Source organism: Octopus sinensis, linkage group LG19 (assembly GCF_006345805.1).
Source record: "Octopus sinensis linkage group LG19, ASM634580v1, whole genome shotgun sequence".
In the NCBI taxonomy this organism is placed as follows: Eukaryota; Metazoa; Mollusca; class Cephalopoda; order Octopoda; family Octopodidae; genus Octopus; species Octopus sinensis.
Genome location: NC_043015.1, coordinates 41,536,640 through 41,556,268, shown reverse-complemented (window position 1 = coordinate 41,556,268; position 19,629 = coordinate 41,536,640). Strand labels below are relative to the sequence as shown.

The 19,629-nt window shown below is 39.7% G+C and overlaps 1 protein-coding gene across 5 annotated transcripts in view; it reads right to left on the bottom strand.

Annotated features, from left to right (window-relative positions):
• The window catches only part of LOC115222011 (GRIP and coiled-coil domain-containing protein 2), a 133,471-nt gene that overhangs the window by 25,470 nt on the left and 88,372 nt on the right, over nucleotides 1-19,629 (bottom strand). For all 5 annotated transcript variants that reach the window (XM_036511341.1, XM_029792123.2, XM_036511343.1 and 2 more), the window contains 11 exons: nucleotides 18,961-19,149; nucleotides 17,794-17,901; nucleotides 16,214-16,318; nucleotides 14,765-14,927; nucleotides 12,851-12,951; nucleotides 10,118-10,195; nucleotides 8,298-8,477; nucleotides 4,709-4,788; nucleotides 3,786-3,839; nucleotides 1,305-1,427; nucleotides 793-895 (listed from right to left, as the gene is read on the bottom strand). In XM_036511341.1, the coding sequence (XP_036367234.1) occupies nucleotides 793-895; nucleotides 1,305-1,427; nucleotides 3,786-3,839; nucleotides 4,709-4,788; nucleotides 8,298-8,477; nucleotides 10,118-10,195; nucleotides 12,851-12,951; nucleotides 14,765-14,927; nucleotides 16,214-16,318; nucleotides 17,794-17,901; nucleotides 18,961-19,149 (1,284 nt within the window). The remainder of the gene's footprint in view (nucleotides 1-792; nucleotides 896-1,304; nucleotides 1,428-3,785; nucleotides 3,840-4,708; nucleotides 4,789-8,297; nucleotides 8,478-10,117; nucleotides 10,196-12,850; nucleotides 12,952-14,764; nucleotides 14,928-16,213; nucleotides 16,319-17,793; nucleotides 17,902-18,960; nucleotides 19,150-19,629) is intronic.

Below are 19,629 nucleotides of genomic sequence, written 5' to 3'. Positions count from 1 at the left end.
TTTTGTTATTATATATGTGTGTGTGTAATAATAATATTAGGGAATATTATTCCAAACTTACAGGGAAAAATTCAATTTAGAAATACTAAATCAAATTTCACAAAATATAATATATATATATATAAATTAGAAGACCCAATGCAAAAATGAAGGAGAAATACAAGGGTGAGTCAAAAAGTAATGCCATTTGGTTTGGAACAGGTATAATTACCAACACAGGAACATGTATCATACATCAAAATGAAGCTGGTCCTCTGTGGATCCCATCTCTACTTCTCAACATAGTCACCGTTTCTCTCAATAGCAATGTTCCACCTTCGAATGAGAGCATGTATCCCTGCCCCGTAAAATTCTGTTGTCTGTTCTCTTAGCCACTTCTTCACTACAATTTTCACTTCCTCGTCACTGGAATAATGTTTGCCTCTTAAACCCTCTTTCATGGGGCCAAAGAGATGATAGTCTGAAGATGCTAAATTATTCCAATGATGAGGAAGTGAAAACTGTAGTGAAGAAGTGGCTCAAAGAACAGTCAACAGAATTTTACAGGGCAGGGAAACATGCTCTCATTCAAAGGTGGAACATTGCTATTGAGAGAAACGGTGACTATGTTGAGAAGTAGGGATGTGATCCACAGAGGACCAGCTTCATTTTGGTGTATGATACATGTTCCTGTGTTGGTAATTATACCTGTCCTCCACAAAATGGCCTTACTTTTTGACTCACCCTCGTAGTCTTAAAAAGAAATATTATACAGAGAAGATGCAATAAATAATTGAAGAGGGAATGGTCTACCTTGAATTGAGATGTCAGTAATTCATTCTGATACGTTAGCTGTTGGATAGTTTCGGTCAGTTCCATCGACTTGGAGGAATTCTGCTTATTTAGGTTTTCTAGGCTAAAAGACAAAACGAAATACAATAAATATATTTCTTTATTACCCACAAGGGGCTAAACATAGAGGAGACAAACAAGGACAGACAAAGGGATTAAATCGATTACATCGACCCCAGTGCGTTATTGGTACTTAATTTATCGACCCCGAAAGGATGAAAGGCAAAGTCGACCTCGGCGGAATTTGAACTCACAACGTAACGGCAGACGAAATACCGCTAAGCATTTCGCCCGACATGCTAACGTTTCTGCCAGCTTGCCGCCTTACAATAAATAGCTGTGCATTGTTTTAAGCGGTCACCTTCAGACCATTCCAAATTCAAATAATTAACCAGGACTATCGCACATATACACACACACAAGCAGAAAATTAGACACACAGACATGGAGAAGGTAAATGTAGAGACACTAACTTAGCTTTAAATAGGGTCTCCCTGTCCTGGAAGTCTTCGAGGAGTTTATTGTGGCGCATCAGTAAACGATCATGCTCTTCTTGGAGAGTTTCAATCTCTTGACGTGACTCAGACCAACTGGCGCTGAAAAAACAAACAAGTATATTTATTATGGTAGTTTTGGCTGTAAGAGTCCCTCCTAGCGTGAGGCATTTATGTATAGTAATGCCCTTAATATGAATAAATATATTTAAGAGGAATAATTGATGGATTTTTCCTTTATGAGGTTTTTCACGCTGACTACTTGATAAAATTCTCATAAAGATTTTATCCTATTTTTCAATTGTAAATTTAACCGGAATATATTCAGTGCTGAATTTTATTCTGAATAAACACGTGTACTGAGATGCAATTTGAAAAGCCCGCCTCTTAAATAGATATATAAGTGTGAACAATTCTATGTACTATGCTGGATACATATAGTGTTCATCTGGTATGTTGGTTTTTGTTCATTTTTATGTATCTTAAATTATGCTTGCACTGATGATTAAAAAGTGCATTTTGTGCACTAATTATGAAATCATATGATATGCAGCTGAATTGTTTTTAAAATGCTCAGTTCGAGAGTTGCATTCCCTCAAGTTCGGTACAATGTGTTTATTTATTTTGGTAGTTTTAACATAAATAAATATATTTAAGAGGAATAATTGATGGATTTTTCCCTTATGAGGTTTTTCACGCTAACTACTTGATAAAATTCTTATAAAGATTTTATCCTATTTTTCAATTGTAAATATATATACAATATATCATCATCATCATATATTGATTGAGAGGATAATTATAATCCTGGCCATCACTCTCATCAGCACATCATGCTGGATCCTGGCTAGCAGAGTATTCCAGTGATCGAAGTAAACTCCGATTAATGCAAAGGAGAGCATTTTGCAACTCTAAGATCCTGTAGGCTTAGCATAAGCCCCATCGTCATCATCATGTGTGTGCATCCATGCATGTATGTGTGTGTGTGTGTGTGCAACCTCGTCTAGACATCATGGTGGTTATAAATGAGCATCACTGAGTGGGTGAGTGGGTGGGTGAATGTGTGTAGTCTAAGGGGTTAAGATGTTGCATTCATGATCACGAAATTTCTTTAAAAAGTGGAGGAATGAGTGTAAGTGGGCGAGATGAGTGAGTGAGTGAGCGAGGTGAGTGAGTGGGCGAGGTGAGTGAGTGAATGAGTGGGCGAGTGAGTGAGTGAGTGAGTGGGCGAGTTGAGTGAGTGGGCAAGGTGAGTGAGTGGGCGAGGTGAGTGAGTGGGCGAGGTGAGTGAGTGGGCGAATGGGTGAGGTGAGTGAGCTAGTGAGTGGACGAGGTGAGTGAGCGAGTGGGCAAGGTGAGTGAGTGAGCGAGGTGAGTGAGCATGGTGAGTGGGTGAGGTGAGTGAGCAAGGTGAGTGAGTGAGTGAGCAAGGTGGGTGAGTGGGTGGACGAGCAAAGTGAATGTGTGAATGTTTGAGCCACAACAACTAAAGAATTTTCCAATTGTCTAAAGTGGATCCTCTTTATCTTCACTTGACATTTTGGAATAAACAAAAGACATTTGGTGACATTTGGGGCTGGAACCAAGCAGACAATCAAGGTAATTGCTCAACGTATTGGTCCAGTTAACAACAATGCCCTGTCTGTCCTCTAATTAACTGTTCCTGCTCTGCTGACTGATTGCTTTTTCAACGGTGATTGGTATTTCAGCTAATTGTTCGTTAGGTAACTAGCCCATACCTATAACATAACACACACACACACACACACATGCACAAATAGATCATATCATACAAACACACTAAAGAAGATATACACATACATATCGTATATACATACACACAATCATATGTATGATATACATATTATACATGTGTGTGTGTGTGTATATATATATATATAAATATATGTAAATATATGCACATACATACATACGTACATACATACATACATACATACATACATAGACAGACAGAGAAAGATAGACAGACAGACAGACGAGAAGTCATTCAGACAGATTGATTGATTGATAGATAGAAAATAGATAGATACACACATTTATAATTACAGACATGGCTGTGTGGTTAAGAAATCCACATCCCAACATGGTGTTGGATTCAGACCAAGTGTATGTGTGTGTGTGATGAGTGAAGGTATATAATCTAGGGGTTAGAATGTTGCAGTCATGATGATGAAATTCCTTAAAAAAGGAAATAAGTAATGGGGTTGGTCCAGTTGTTTTTAAAATCCTTCAAAGCATTGCTCCAGCATGGTCACAATCTAATTACTAAAACAAGTAAAAAGTAACAGACAAAACATATATGCACACACACACATATATATATATATATACACGCATATAGAAAATGCATACACACACACACACACATATATATATATATATATACACACACACATACATGTATATATGCAGAAAAAAAAATCAAAGGATTTTACTCACTTCAGTTCTTGAATTTTAGTTTTAAGTTGTTCAATAAACCTGTCTTGTTGTTCTCTGGTGTAACAAAGATATAAAATGGTAAAAAAAATATAAATAAAAGCAGAGTAATAAAACAAATTTTTTAATATATATATATACATATGCGCAGGAGTGGCTGTGTGGTAAGTAGCTTGCTAATCAACCACATGGTTCCAGGTTCAGTACCACTGTGTGGCAACTTAGGCAAGTGTCTTCTACTATAGCCTTGGGCCGACCAATGCCTTGTGAGTGGATTTGGTAGATGGAAACTGAAAGAAGCCTGTCGTATATATGTATATATATATATGTGTGTGTGTGTATATGTATGTGTGTGTGTGTTTGTCCCCCTAGCATTGCTTGACAACCGATGCTGGTGTGTTTACGTCCCCGTCACTTAGCGATTCGGCAAAAGAGACCAATAGAATAAGTACTGGGCTTACAAAGAATAAGTCCCGGGGGTCAAGTTGCTCGACTAAAGGCGGTGCTCCAGCATGGCCGCAGTCAAATGACTGAAACAAGTAAAAGAGTAAAAGAGTATATATATATACTCTACCACCTGTATTGTGTGTAATTCTTCTGTTTAATGTAGAAATGTTTTTTATTATAACATAAAAATGAACACATATATATATATATAGAGAGAGAGAGAGACATTTCGTTTTATGTTATAACAGTTTTATATATAGAAATTAAACAGTGAAATTACTCAATACAGGTGGTAGAGTACAAATTAATAACTTTAACCAGAATAGTATTGACAGTGACTCCAAAGTTTTGGCTGCTAGTCTGTTGATGGTGTGTGTGTGTGTGTATATATATATATATATATTTGCATGCCACCGAATGCTCTGTATATTGTATACACCAACGCTACTTAAAGTAATATCTAACATCAGCTGACTGACCTTTCTTGCTTTTCAACAGAATTCACATCGCTAGAAGACATCTTGTCCTTCTGTTGTTTCAACACACTGTGGACTCGAACCTGTGAGGCGAAAAGAAAAGAAAACATCGGTCATTTGCACAGATGGAGGGACTTGCTTCTGGGGAATTTACCATTAAAGGGGAGATAATCACTGCTAGGTTAAATTGAGTAAAAAAAGAGGAATATTTAATTTTTTGAATTTTTCTATTTTACATATTGCTTATTTGCATATTTTCAAAAAAAAAAAAAACAGTGTAAGGCAACGATGGCAAAGCTGACCTCAACAGGATTTGAACTCAGAATGTAATAAATTGCAACTCATACCATATAGTATTTTGCCCTACAATAACAAGTTTGCAATTCTGTTGCCCTTTTGCTATTACTACCACCACCACTACCACCACTACAACCACTACTACTACCACTGCTACCACTGCTTCTACTGCTACAACAGTTACTACTGCTACTACTACTACTACTACTACTATATTAGGTAATAAGAAATGACAAATAGGTTGGTGGTAAATTCCGGATAATTAATCTCTAATTTGTGTGATTCTCCATGAAATAACGAAGTCATTCCAAATCAATGGAATTAGATGTCATCTTGGTAAAAATGGCAAAAAGTAAAACAGGGAAATGTCACGGTGAAGAATGGTAAGAAATATTTGAACAATAATTCCTCATTGTCACAGACATGAAAAACACACACACACACACACACACACACTAAAGAGGTGACTTCAGCACACCTGTGGAGACAGCACACATGAATATACACTACACATATGCTGACTAAGCCAGGTGACATATATTCTACTATGCAACAATGCATACACACATATATACACACACATACACACACGCCAGTCAGGCAACATATGTGCAACTATGCAGGCAACACACATACATATATACATGCATACACGCATGCATGCACACACATACATACATGCATACACACATACATGCATGCATGCATGCACGCACACACATACACACATACATACATGCATGCACTCACATGAACTGCAGAGACTCAGTTACACATACAGAAACTACACTCACACACACACAGAAACATATACACACTGCAAATCACAGAAAATACACGCACAAACACACACTACACGCACATGTGCACACACAAACACACACTACACAGATAACTTATACATACACAAACAAAGCACATGAATATAACCACAAACACATACACACACCACACACACACACACACACATACACACACACATACACCCACACACACACGCCCAAATGCACAAAGAGGAATTTCTCAACTTCAAACGAAACATTATTCCAATTTCTTCAACTTAAGAACAAAAATGTCAAGGAGTGGAGGAATGGGGGATGGAGGGTGGGGTCAGATCTGGCACCAACAGATTCTACAGTCGAGATAACACAGACCTGATAAAAAAAAAAAAGATAATGGTTATTAGATTTGATATTTTTTTGCAGCAGACAAATCTAATTTTAAGCAGCATTGCTTCAACCAATGTGAAAAGATGCAAAATATTAACCTGAATTCCTGTTAAGTTGTCCAACACTGCTGTCTCTAAATTACTGGAGTGTTAACAGGGATTTGTTTCACTGCTGACACTGCACCACTAACTCTGTCCACTAAGATTTGGTGAAAAAGACAACGTTGTCCTAACATTTATCTATACATTCAGTGTTGATAAAAAAAAATCTATATGTCATCATCATCATATCTTTTAAAATATGCCTTCCATGCTGGTATGGGTTGGACACTTTGGCTGGATCTAACTGGTCCAAAGACTGCATCATGCTACAATTTCTTGGTTCCAGCACTAGTGAACTTGCCATGTGGCTCTCTCTCTCTCTCAAGACTGACTAAGATCCTATTTTCATTTATCAATGCACCAGTAATTGACTCATTAAACTAATACCCAAGAATGCACTGTAATATGTAAATCAGTCAATATTAAGCCCTTAGCGACTCAGGGTCATAAACAGCATCTCCCTGCATATTAACCCTTTCGTTACTGTATTTATTTTGAGATGCTCTGTGTTTCTTTCAATTATTTTAGATATAACAAAGAATTTAGTAAAATAACTTAGCTATCATTAAGCTAGTGTTAGGAACGTAAATTGTGACTAAGGTTTGGTGGAATATTTTAATTCAAAACTTATGAAAACAAGACATTTTACCACAGAGCCAGAGCCGGTTTGGGCCCGGTTGGTAACGAAAGAGTTAAAACAGAGCACTCAGTTACGGATATCCTAACTAGTCCAAATATCCCTCTGTTTTAATCCAAGCAGATACTGTATATAAAAGCAATGTGTTTACACATATCCTTACATTAAGAGCTGGCTAAAAATCTATAGATATATTCTGTAATAAAGTATAGGACTGAAACAAAACACTGTTAATCGTCATCATCACCATCATTGTCATTTAATGTCTGCTTTCCATGCTGGCATGGGTTGGACGATTTGACTGAGGGTTAGCAAGCCAGAAGGCTGCACCAGGCTCCAGTCTTGATCTGGCAAAGTTTCTACAGCTGGATGCCCTTCCTAATGCCAACCACTCCGTGAGTGTAGTGGTGTTTTTTTTTACATGCTACCAGCACGAGGGCCAATCAGGTGGTACTGGCATTGACTACGGTATACTGGGCTTTGTATATTTGTACCCCAGTGTTCCTTTGATGGCATGCACCGCTCTCTCACTCAATAATAATAATAATAATAATAATAGTAATAATAATAATAATAATAATGATGATGATGATAATAATAATAATAGTGGCTGACGATATGTGCAGAAGTAGTGGGGGAGCATCATAGCCATGTGTTGAGAAGGATTCTGTCCCTTAGTGGCTGACGATATGTGCATCTCTGATCACGAGCAGAAGTAGTGGGGGAGCATCATAGCCATGTGTTGAGAAGGATTCCATGCCCTGATGCAATACCAGGCAGTGGCTCTCATGGCTTCTGATCGTAACTGATTGGAAGTGTTACCATGTACATTGTTTTGTCTTGGTATAAAAGATGGGCTACAGCAAATATTCTGCTCAATACCACAGATTTGCTTGTCAGTTGTTTGACCTTAACCAGTTGAGCATGTCCCTTAGTGGCTGACGATATGTGCATCTCTGATCACGAGCAGAAGTAGTGGGGGAGCATATAGCCATGTGTTGAGAAGGTTTTTTTGGGGTTTGAATAATTCACCTTTGGAAACATGGGTGTTTCGTTCAACATCCTTAAACAACCCTTATTCAGGGACCTTTTGAGCGGGATGGGTTACTCGATCTGAAGAAAATTCTAACTGGGCTCCACCTGCAAGGTCATGTGCTGTTTATCTTGATATGAGATCACCATGTCGCGCACATATGGTTGTGATGCATGTGCCTGGTGTACCCTTATCAGAGGGGTAGTCATGATGGGTATACTGGGCTTCGTATATTTTACCCCAGTGTCACTTTGATGTCATGCACTGCTCTCTCACTCAATAATAATAATAATAATAATAATAATAATAATAATAATAATAATAATCCTCGACAAGAAGTAATTAGACATTTCACCTTGTAGCCTTCGTACTCATTCTGGACTGAATTCAGTTGAGCCTGCACGTCATCCAGCTGCTGCTGTAGGGATTGAACCTGTTTCTCTTGGATTTTCATCGATCTCTGATGCACTTCGGTTGTGGTTTTCAGTCGTTCCTCGAGGTTATGATTCTCAACACTCATCTCAGACATCTGCAGCTGGAATGCAGAAACACACAGGAAAATACAATGAGTACATCAGTCAAAATAGCAAGGAAGCATTTATATATATATATGGCCCAATGGTCAGGGCAGCGGACTTGAAGTCGTAGGATCGCGGTTTCGATTCCCAGACTGGGCATTCTGAGTGTTTATTGAGCAAAAACACCTTAAGCTCCACGAGGCTCTGGCAGGGAGTGGTGGCGAACCCTGCTGTACTCTTTCGCCACAACTTTCTCTCACTCTTTCTTCTGGTGGCCTGCTCGCTTAGCCAGCGGGATGGCGTCATTTGAAGGCTAAAACAATGCAATGCGCATTGTGACCAGCGATGTGTAGCAACATCTGAGAGCCTGGGCTGTCACAATGATGTCACAATATATATATATATATATATATATATACACAAGGGGGTGCTGAAAAGTTCCTGGCTTTCAGGGCATCATAGAAGGCCTGGTTGTAGACCCAACCTTCCAAGTTTTTTCACAGGGCTTAGAAAAACTGAAGGACTGCTGCAATGAATGTGTGAATCTGAGATGGGGAATATGTTGAATAAAGTCATAATTAAATGATCCTCATGTATTTTTTTTACTCAAAGCCAGGAACTTTCCAGCAGCCCCCCGTGTGTGTGTGTGTGTGTGTATTATATGAATACATATGACAATCATCATCATCATTTAGCATCTGCCTTCCAGGTTGACATAAGCTGGACAGTTTGACAAGAGCTGGCAAGCCAGAAGACTATACCAAGCTCTACCATCTGCCCTTTCCAACAGCAACAACTTTACAGAGTATACTGGATGCTTTTCACAGGGCACCAACAGATGGATGGACAAATGGAGGGACAGCTGAACAGACAGACCAACAAATGGATGGATGGTCAAACAGACAGACGTACAAATGGATGGACGGTTGAACAGACAGACAAATGGATGGACAGTCAAACAGACAGACAGAAAGACAAATATATTTGGTATTATGCCTTAATGCAGAACAATTTATCATTTTGCTTGTAACACCTGAAGAGAGTAGCATCTAAGTAAATTGCTACATAACCACTTGAAATGTACATATTAAATACATTCAAGATAACAGTATATATATATATATATATATATATTAAATGCAACTAAGGGTGCCAAGACACCTACATTGCTAGAAATAGGAGTAAAATACTCCTTGTGCTATAGGAACAGTGCAAATAGATCAGTTTTGGGGAGGTTTCTTCCCCCTGTCAGCATGTGTGTATACATTTCACTCTTCCTACAGCACAAGGAGTATTTTACTCCTCTTTCTAGCAATGCAGGTGTCTTGGCACCCTTAGTTGCATTTAGTGATCATTGAATTCTCCTTTATGGTAAGAGGAGGGATGTGTGTGTGTGACCGCTAAATCCACAAGTCTTTTTATTCTCTCTGTTTATTTTCTCCTATTTCTTTCTGCTGAAGAGCATAGGCTCGAAATTTTCTTTGGTATTGAAACAAGACATCGTCCCAGCACAACACCTGTTTGGACAAATGAACAAGGAACAAGGAACAGAGACAGAATTGCAGAAGACAACAAAAGAAACAAATAAACAACTAAATAAACAAAACAAAATTCAACAAATATTCTACGGGACATTTCCCTGCACATGTAGACTTACCTTGCATTCTTCCATCTGTTGCGTGAAATGCTCCAGCTGGCCCCGCAATTGAGCTTCACAGGTCTTCTGCTCATTTTCCTAACAGATAAAATGTTTCAAAATATTAAATTTAATCAATCATTGTCCAATTTGTTTGGTTTGGTTTTCGATTAAAACATATTATTCTTTCTTTTTTTTAATTCGTTTATTCATTTCAGTCATTTGACTATAGCCATACTGGAGCACTGCCTCTAGTTGAGCAAATCAACCCCAGGACATATTCTTTGTAAGTGTAGTACTTAGTCTATCAGTTTCTTTTGCTGAACCGCTAAGTTACGGGGACATAAACACACCAGCATCGGTTGTCAAATGATCATGGGGTAGGGGACAAAACACACACACACACACACACACACACACACACACACACACACACACACACATACATACATACATACATTGTTGTTTTGTTTGTTTGGCATCCTTTCTGTCTCGGGAGACAATGGAGTTGCGCATTTTTTTTTTTTTTTTTCTAGGTCTAGTCCGGCTGTTATATTTTATTTCCTGTTACATTTCTTGCTGTGGCTGTGTAGTCCTATCCTGGACAAACACTCCCTCTGGCAGGTACTGCAAATGTAGCGAAGACTGTTCCTGGCTGGTTGTAGTGCCATGGTCTCTTGTTTATGTCTCTTCCTTTCTTTCCATTTCTCCTCTCTCTTTCTGTCACTCCTCTGTATACCCTCTTTTACTGTACGTCGCCATTCTCCACGGTTGCTGGCGACTGCCTCCCAACCGCTAATGTTGATGTTGCAGGCCTTCATATCCCTTTTGCAAACATCCTTGTAACGTAAGATCGGTCTATCCACAGACCTAGTACCCCTAGCAAGCTCTCCGTAGAGTATGTCCTTGGGGATTCTGCCATCTTTCATACGGCTAACATGCCCAAGCCATCTCATACGTCTTTGTGTGAGGAGTGCAAACATGCTTGTTACCATCAGCAAATAACATCTCCTTGATCAGGACGTTTCTGATTTTGGTCTTGGCACGCAGGCGCGAGAGATTGAACAGTTTCCCGTCACTTCTACTGTGCAGAAACACTCCATCATCTGATGTCTGAAAGGCATGTGACAGCAAGAGTGAGAAGATGATGCCAAACAATGTAGGAGCGAGGACACAGCCTTGCTTTACCCCGTTTTTTTATTGGAAGGCGGCTGATGTTGAACCGTTGTGCTGTATGGTGCCTTGCATGTCATCATGGAAAGACTTGATGATCCTCAGCAGCTTTGGTGGACATCCGATTTTTTGGAGCAGGAGGAAGAGGCCTGTTCTGCTTACCGAGTCAAAAGCCTTTGTTAGATCAATGAAGGCCATATATAATGGCATTTTCTGCTCTCTGGACTTCTCCTGAAGTTGGCGTATGGAGAATATCATATCGATAGTTGATCTGCTTCTTCTAAAGCCACACTGCGATTCCGGATAGATTCGAGAAGCAAGTAGTTGTAGCCTGGCCAGGATAACGCGGGCAAAGGTCTTTCCAACAGTGCTTAGAAGGGATATACCACGGTAATTGTCCATACATACATACATACATACATACATACATACATACATACATATATATATACTATTAATATAGGATAAAAATTTTTTCAGAAAATTTCATCGAAAGTGGCAGCATATTAAAATACCTTTAAAGGTTAAAATTATAAACAACTTATAAACAAGGGCAAAAGAAAAAATTATTCTATGCCAATATTCTGATAACAGACTTTAAATCATCAATTTCCACATTTCATTATACATTCACTATAAATACACGAGCTGAAATTGATATATATATATACGACAGGCTTCTTTCAGTTTCTGTGTACCAAATCTTCTCACAAGGCTTAGGTCAGCTCAAGACTATGAGAAGACACTTGCCCAAGTTGCCACACAGTGGGACTGAACCCGGAACCACGTTGTTGGGAAGCAAGCTTCTTACCACATTTACTTCTTTCTCATACAGATTTCTTTTTTTGGTGTTAATGCTTTTCTCAATAGATTGGAAATTCATGTCATAAATTTTCCCTTTTGACTTGGTTTGAGGCCCTTCTGAACACCAACAGAGTGCACCATTTACCTTTTACTGTAGCACCAACACTAAAGAGGTTGTCTTGTTCTCAGCACAACTAAACAGCTCACTTGATTCTATGTTTCTTTGCTCATTCACCAATTACTTTACAGAGTGTAATGTGTGTACTTCAACAAGGCACTTAACATGCCTCCACATACTTCTCCAAGCTCCCCCACACCACCACATAATCTTCTAAGAGCTTACAGATCCCACATATTTTTTCATGCCCCCACATATCCTTCCAGCTTGTGCAAACCCCTCCATGCTCCTTAACACTCTGCCATGCCCTTGCAATACCATTCATGCTCTATAAAACTTCTCCAAACTTCTGCAAACTCCCCCACACCACCACATAATCTTCTAAGATCTTACAGATTCCACATATTCTTTCATGCCCCCACATATCCTTCCAGCTTGTGCAAACCCCTCCATGCTCCTTCACACTCTGCCATGCCCTTGCAATACTATTCATGCTCTGTAAAACTTCTACAAACTTCTGCAAACTCCTCTATTGCCTTACATACTCTTCCATGTCACCACAAACTCCTCCAAGACTCTACAAAGTTTTCCATGTCCCCACAAAACAGCCAAACCCAAATTACGAAGTGCTTTATGAAAATAGAAGGACCATTACTCACAAGTCTCTTAGAATCGGCCAAATCTTTCTTTGCTTTCATTAGAAGCTGTTTTAATTTTTGACTTCGATCTTCAGCTTGTACCTTCTGCTCGTCAACATAATCTAAAAATTAAATTTTACATAACGATAATTTTTCAGAAAATCCTAATAATATTAATAACAATAATAATAATAATCTTTTCTTGTTTTGGCACAAGGCCAGAAATTTTGATGGGTGGAGATGTCAATTACACAGCCCCAAGAGCTCAATTGGTATTTTATTTTACTGACCACCCACCCCAAAGGAATGGAAAGCAAAGTTGTCCTGAGTGGAATTTGAACTCAGAATGAAAAGCCATAAGAAATACTACTAAGCATTTTGCCCAGCATTCTATTGATACTGCCAGCTCACACCATCTTAATAATAATAACAATAATAAATAATGATAATAATAATAATAATAATAATAATAATTAATAATAATAATAATTAATATCATCATCATTCATCATCATTCATTTAGCGTCCGTTTTCCATGCTAGCATGGGTTGGACGGTTCAACTGGGGTCTGGGGAGCCCGAAGGCTGCACCAGGCCAGTCAGATCTGGCAGTGTTTCTACAGCTGGATGCCCTTCCTAACGCCAACCACTCCGAGAGTGTAGTGGGTGATTTTATGCCACCCGACACAGGTGCCAGACAAGGCTGGCGAACGGCCACGCTCGGATGGTGTTTTTTATGTGCCACAGACACAGGTGCCAGACGAGGCTGGCAGACGGCCACGCTTGGATGGTGTTTTTATGTGCCACCGACACAGGTGCCAGATGAGGCTGGCGAACGGCCACGATCGGATGGTGTTTGTTACGTGCCCGCAGCACGGAGGCCAGTCGATGCGGTACTGGCTACGGCCACGTTCGGATGGTTTTCTTGTGTGCCACAAAGATACAAATTCCATTGATGTTCATCTATTTTGATTTGTTTTGATTGATTTTCACTTGCCTCAACAGGTCTTCACAAATAATAATAATTAATAATAATAATAATAATAATAATAATAAATGCCCTGATGCAGTACCAGGCAGTGGCTTTCATGGCTTCTGATCTTAACTGATTGGAAGTGTTATCATGTACATTGTTTTGTCTTGGTATAAAAGATGGGCTACAGCAAATATTCTGCTCAATACTACAGATTTGCTTGTCAGTTGTTTGACCTTAACCAGTTGAGCATGTCCCTTAGTGGCTGACAATATGTGCATCTCTGATCACGAGCGAAGTAGTGGGAGAGCATCATAGCCATGTGTTGAGAGGGATTCTTTGGCGTTTGAATAATTCACCTCTGGAAACATGGGTGTTTTGTTCAACATCCTTAAACAATCCTTATTCAGGGACCTTTGGAGCAGGACGGGTTACTCGACAATTCTAACTGGGCCCCACCTGCAAAGTCATGCGCAGTTTATCTTGATATGAGATCACCATGTCACGCACATATGGTTGTGATGCATGTGCCTGGTGTACCCTTATCAGACAGGTAGTCATGATGGGTACACTGGGCTTCGTATATTTTACCCCAGTCTCACTTTGATGGCATGCGCTTCTCTCTCACTCAATAATAATAATCTTTTCTGCTATGGGCACAAGGCCTGTAATATGGCAGGAGGGGACTAGTCAATTACATCACTGGTACTTAATTTACAATCCAGTTAAATTCACTAAATAATAGAACCAGTGCCCTAGGGAGGTTTCTGATACTCAATGGCACAATGGAGCCAATGCCATACCATTCCTGACACTCCATACAGAAATGAGGACAGGTGCCTTTATTAAACAGTGGAACCTTAATGTTAAAATCTGGCCAAAGTGAAAAAAGATTGGTCAACAAGAATAGATCGGTCATTAGAGCAGAATTACTGGGAAAGTGTTAATTAAAAGCCAACTAACCAACTTCTTTTTGCAGAGTTTTAATGCGTTCTTCACAATGTTTGACATCATTTGTGAGTTCGGTGAGTTTGTTATCCTTTTCACCAAGTTGGTCCTGAAGGGATTTGACAGTGCGTTCATAATCTGCAATCTCCAGATCCATCATGCTGTTCTGAGTGGCTTCCTGAAATTGTAGCAGACAAATGCAAAAATTAGCAGTGAAACATTACATATATACAAACATATACATACATATATATAGCAGAAACGTTAGCACGACGGGCGAACTGCTTCGCAGTATTTCGTGTGCCGTTACGTTCTGAGTTCAAATTCCGCCAAGGTCGACTTTCCCTTTCATCCTTTCGGGGTCGATTAAATAAGTACCAGTTACGCACTGGGATCGATCTAATCGACTTAATCCGTTTGTCTGTCCTTGTTTGTTCCTTCTGTGTTTAGCCCCTTGTGGGTAGTAAAGAAATATATATATATATATATATATATATTATATACATATATATATTTTTTTCTTTTACTTGTTTCAGTCATTTGACTGTGGCCATGCTGGAGCACTGCCTTTAGTCGAACAAATCAACCCCAGGACGTATTCTTTGTAAGCCTAGTACCTATTCTATTGGTCTCTTTTTGCCAAACTGCTAAGTGACAAGGATGTAAACACACCAACATCGGTTGTCAAGCAATGGTGGGGGAACAAACATAGACACAAAACACACAGACACACATGATGGGCTCCTTTCAGTTTCCGTCTACCAAATACACTCACAAGGCTTTGATCGGTCTGAGGCTATAGTGGAAGACACTTGCCTAAGGTGTCATGCAGTGGGACTGAACCCAGAACCCTGTGGTTTGTAAACAAGTTACTTATCACACAGCCACTCCTGAGCCTATATGTGTGTGTGTGTGATCATCATCATTTAATGTCCATTTTCCATGCTGGCATGCATTGGACGGTTTGAGAGGGGCTGGTAAGTCCGGGGGCTGCACCAGACTCCATTGTCTGTTTTGACATGGTGTGTGTGTATGCACATGCATTAGGCAGGTGCCCTCTTCTATAGCCCAAGGACAACCAATGCCTTATGAGTGGATGTGGTAGACAGAAACGAAAAGAAGCCAGTCATGTACATATGTGCATGTGTGAGCTTGTGTATGTGTGTATGCATGTATTGACTTCGTGTGGTGGTTGTAAACAAGCCTCACCATCATACAAGCGAGGTTGTTTATTTCTAGTCTTCCATGGAAAACATGTCTGGCCATGAGGAAATATTACCTCACTAGCAAACAAGTGAGGGTTGGTGACAGGAAAGGCGTCTGGCCCTTGGAAATCTGCCATAACAAATTCCATCCGATCCATGCAAGTATGGAAACAAAAAGGACAACAGAACAACAATTGTGATGATGATGATACAAACAGGGATTTTAAAATGCAAACTGTACAAAAATGATGGAACTTACTATTTTAGCCGTCTGCAATTGTTCTTGGAGTTTGTTGAGTGACTTGGACTTCTCTACGTTAACAGTTTCCAGTTGATTTTCAAGTTCCAGGACTTTGGCAGCAATCTAGAGAAGAGCAACCAGATTCTTTTGGCTGAGTATTTTCATCTCAAACCACAACAGCAAAACAACACAGACCCCAACAGAGACAGCAGCACCCTTCGCCCCTTCTTTCAATTTACAACAAACACACAGGTCTCACCCACACACGTACTCTAAACACCTTGTTCCAGACATAAGGACCAAATACAACATCACACATCATCCGATGTGCTTTCACAGAAATCCCAATTTATATTTTATTTTATTAAAACTGCATCTGAATGTCAAGGTTTCCTGCATCCGAATGCTGGGATTTCCTGCATCCAAATGCCAAGGTTTCCTGCACTGAATGCCAGGCTTTCCTGCATCCAAATATCAGGGTTTCCTGCATCTGAGTGCCAAGGTTTCCTGCATCCGAATGCCAAGGTTTCCTGCATCCGAATGCCGTGATTTCCTGCATCCGAATGCTGACGTTTCCTGCATCTAAATGCCAAGGTTTCTTACACTGAATGCCAAGGTTTCCTGCATCTGAATGTCAAGGTTTCCTGCATCCGGATGTCAAGGTTTCCGGCATCCAAATGCCAAGGTTTCCTGCATCTGAATGCCGACGTTTCCTGCATCTGAATGCCAAGGTTTCCTGCATCTGAATGCCAAAGTTTCCTGCATCCGGATGTCAAGGTTTCCTGCATCCAAATGCCAAGGTTTCTTGCACTGAATGCCATGGTTTCCTGCATCCAAATGCCATGGTTTCTTGCACTGAATGCCAAGGTTTCCTGCATCTGAATGCCATGGTTTCCTGCATCTAAATGCCAAGGTTTCTTGCACTGTATGCCGAGGTTTCCTGCATCTGAATGCCAAGGTTTCCTGCATCTGAATGCCAGGCTTTCCAAGGCCATAAAATATTTCTATTCAGTATCACTCAACCAAGTTCACTCACAAGGCTTTGGTCAGCCCAAGACAGCAGTAGAAGACACTAGCCCAAGATGTTGTGCAGTAGGACTGAACCTGAAACCAGGAGGCTGCAAAGTGAACTTCTTAACCATACAGCCATTCCTGCACTTGTATCTTTTCTGTCTCTCAGATTGTTTAACACTTTAGCATTCATTTTCTAACGAAACGTATTGCTTATTTATTCACATTGTTTTGAATTAATCACTCGTTATCTGATAGCTTTGAGATTTCAATTGTATGTTTGTATATTTTTAGAATGACATTGTAGGGTAGGTGTGAGAGGTTGGATCTGGTCAGTTTTAACATAAAACAGGTAGAATATTTAGGCCAGATTTGAAGGAAAATTGGTTGTTATTTCCAGCAGGTCAAGTGACAGCACAAAGGCTCCTTCAAGAAAGACAATCCAAGAGCAGAAAGAGAAAAAGAGGAACACATTTAAGAAGAATACAAGCCAAAAGACTGAAGACAGTACAAACAAAAAACACTCGCGAAACGGATGTAGAGACAAGAGGTGATGACTAGGTTAATGCTAACTATAAATAGCTTACCTCAGTTTTCTCTTTCAAGATTTCCTCCTTTTGAATCCTCTGAGAATCTTTGTCCTTCTCCAGGAGATTTAGTTTGGAGTTTATTTCACTGATTTGGTTTTCTAAAGACTGAAACACAAAAATGTTGGTGTTTGTTTAGCATAAATACATTGGACAGACACTGCTTGAAGTGTGTATAAAAGACAGCAAATTGGTGATGACGATGATGAAGATGAGGAGGAGGAGGACAATGACAACAAAAAATGAGACGGTGATGTAGGTAATGTTACAGATAACAATGGTAGTAATGATGAGTGTTGTTGTTGTTGTTGGTGGTGGTGGTGGTGGTAATGATGACAATGCTGATGATGATCATAGATGGAAGGATAATGTATATGATCATGATGATGAAATCATTATTAGGATCACATAGGATCGGAACATAGAATGGGGACTTTACAAGACAGACAAATACAAAATGTTGGATGAGTTCAAATCATCATCATCATCATCATCATTGTTTAACATCCGCTTTCCATGCTAGCATGGGTTGGACGATTTTGACTGAGGACTGGCAAACCAGATGACTGCACCAGGCTCCAATCTTGATCTGGCAAAGTTTCTACAGCTGGATGCCCTTCCTAACACCAACCACTCTGAGAGTGCAGTGGGTGCTTTTACATGCTACCGGCACAAGGGCCAGATTATAATAAAAATTTACTTATATATAATTTAATGAAATAATTAATTTGAAAAATTTTTCACTGGAACTGGGTTTTTTTTTAATAAAAATCATAAACAGAAGAAATGAAGAATATAAAAAAAGAAAAAAAAAGAACCCAGCAGCCTATAAGCCCAGCAGCTCGCTTTTCCTTTCCTCGATGATTAAGCTGGGTTACTAGCACCCACCTTTTTCATCACATCCTTCCATCGATGATGATGATGATGACAATGGGTCGTGGTGGCGTCACTAGGCTGGTGCCACCAGTGCCACCACCAACAACAATGGACATGATTATAGGTGGTAATGATGGTGGTGGTGATGACAATGATGATAGTTACGGTGATGCTAATGATGATGGTTATGATGTAATAACAATGACTGTGACGACAACGGCGATGAAGTCGATGGCTATGATGATGATGATAACGATGATGAAGAACTTGAAAGTCATTTCCATGTCTTACCTTATTCTCAGCCGACGTGGCCTCCAACTGCTGGTTGACCTTATCCTTGTCCTCTTTCAAGCTGATATGCTTCAATTTGAGATCCGTCAGCTCGGACACAATCTGCTGCAAGTCTTTCTCGAGCTTCTGACATTTCTTCTTCTCGTCTTCCCAATTATCATGCAGCTTGTCATATTCCTGCTGCAGACACTAAAAAAAAGATAATCACAAAAAAATAGTCAACATTGCTTTTATTCCCAGAATATTTACATGGGAACTTGTGCTGCTTCTAATCTGTGTGGGGCCAATGCAATTTCGCACCTCACCTTCAAAAATGCATTTTTGGGGGAAAAAAATTTCTTTGGATTCCTAGGTTTTACATGTCGGAGATTACAAATAAGCCAAATTAAAATTTTCCAAATTTTAATTTCTTCTTCAGAGGTATTTACTGTCCTTCCAGATGAGTCAGAGCCCCACATCTGACCCATTTTTTTAATTTTCAGTGGTGCTTCTACCCAGCACAAAACTGAACTGCATCTCATCTAAGCAGACTCTCTCCCTAATGAGATGGGCTATGACCCTCTCCATGACCTTGATCCAGCAGTTTGATACCCCTGTAGTTATTTCTATCTAGAGCATCACCTTTACTCTTGTAGCAGTTGACTATGATGCTGCTACGCCAGTCATTAG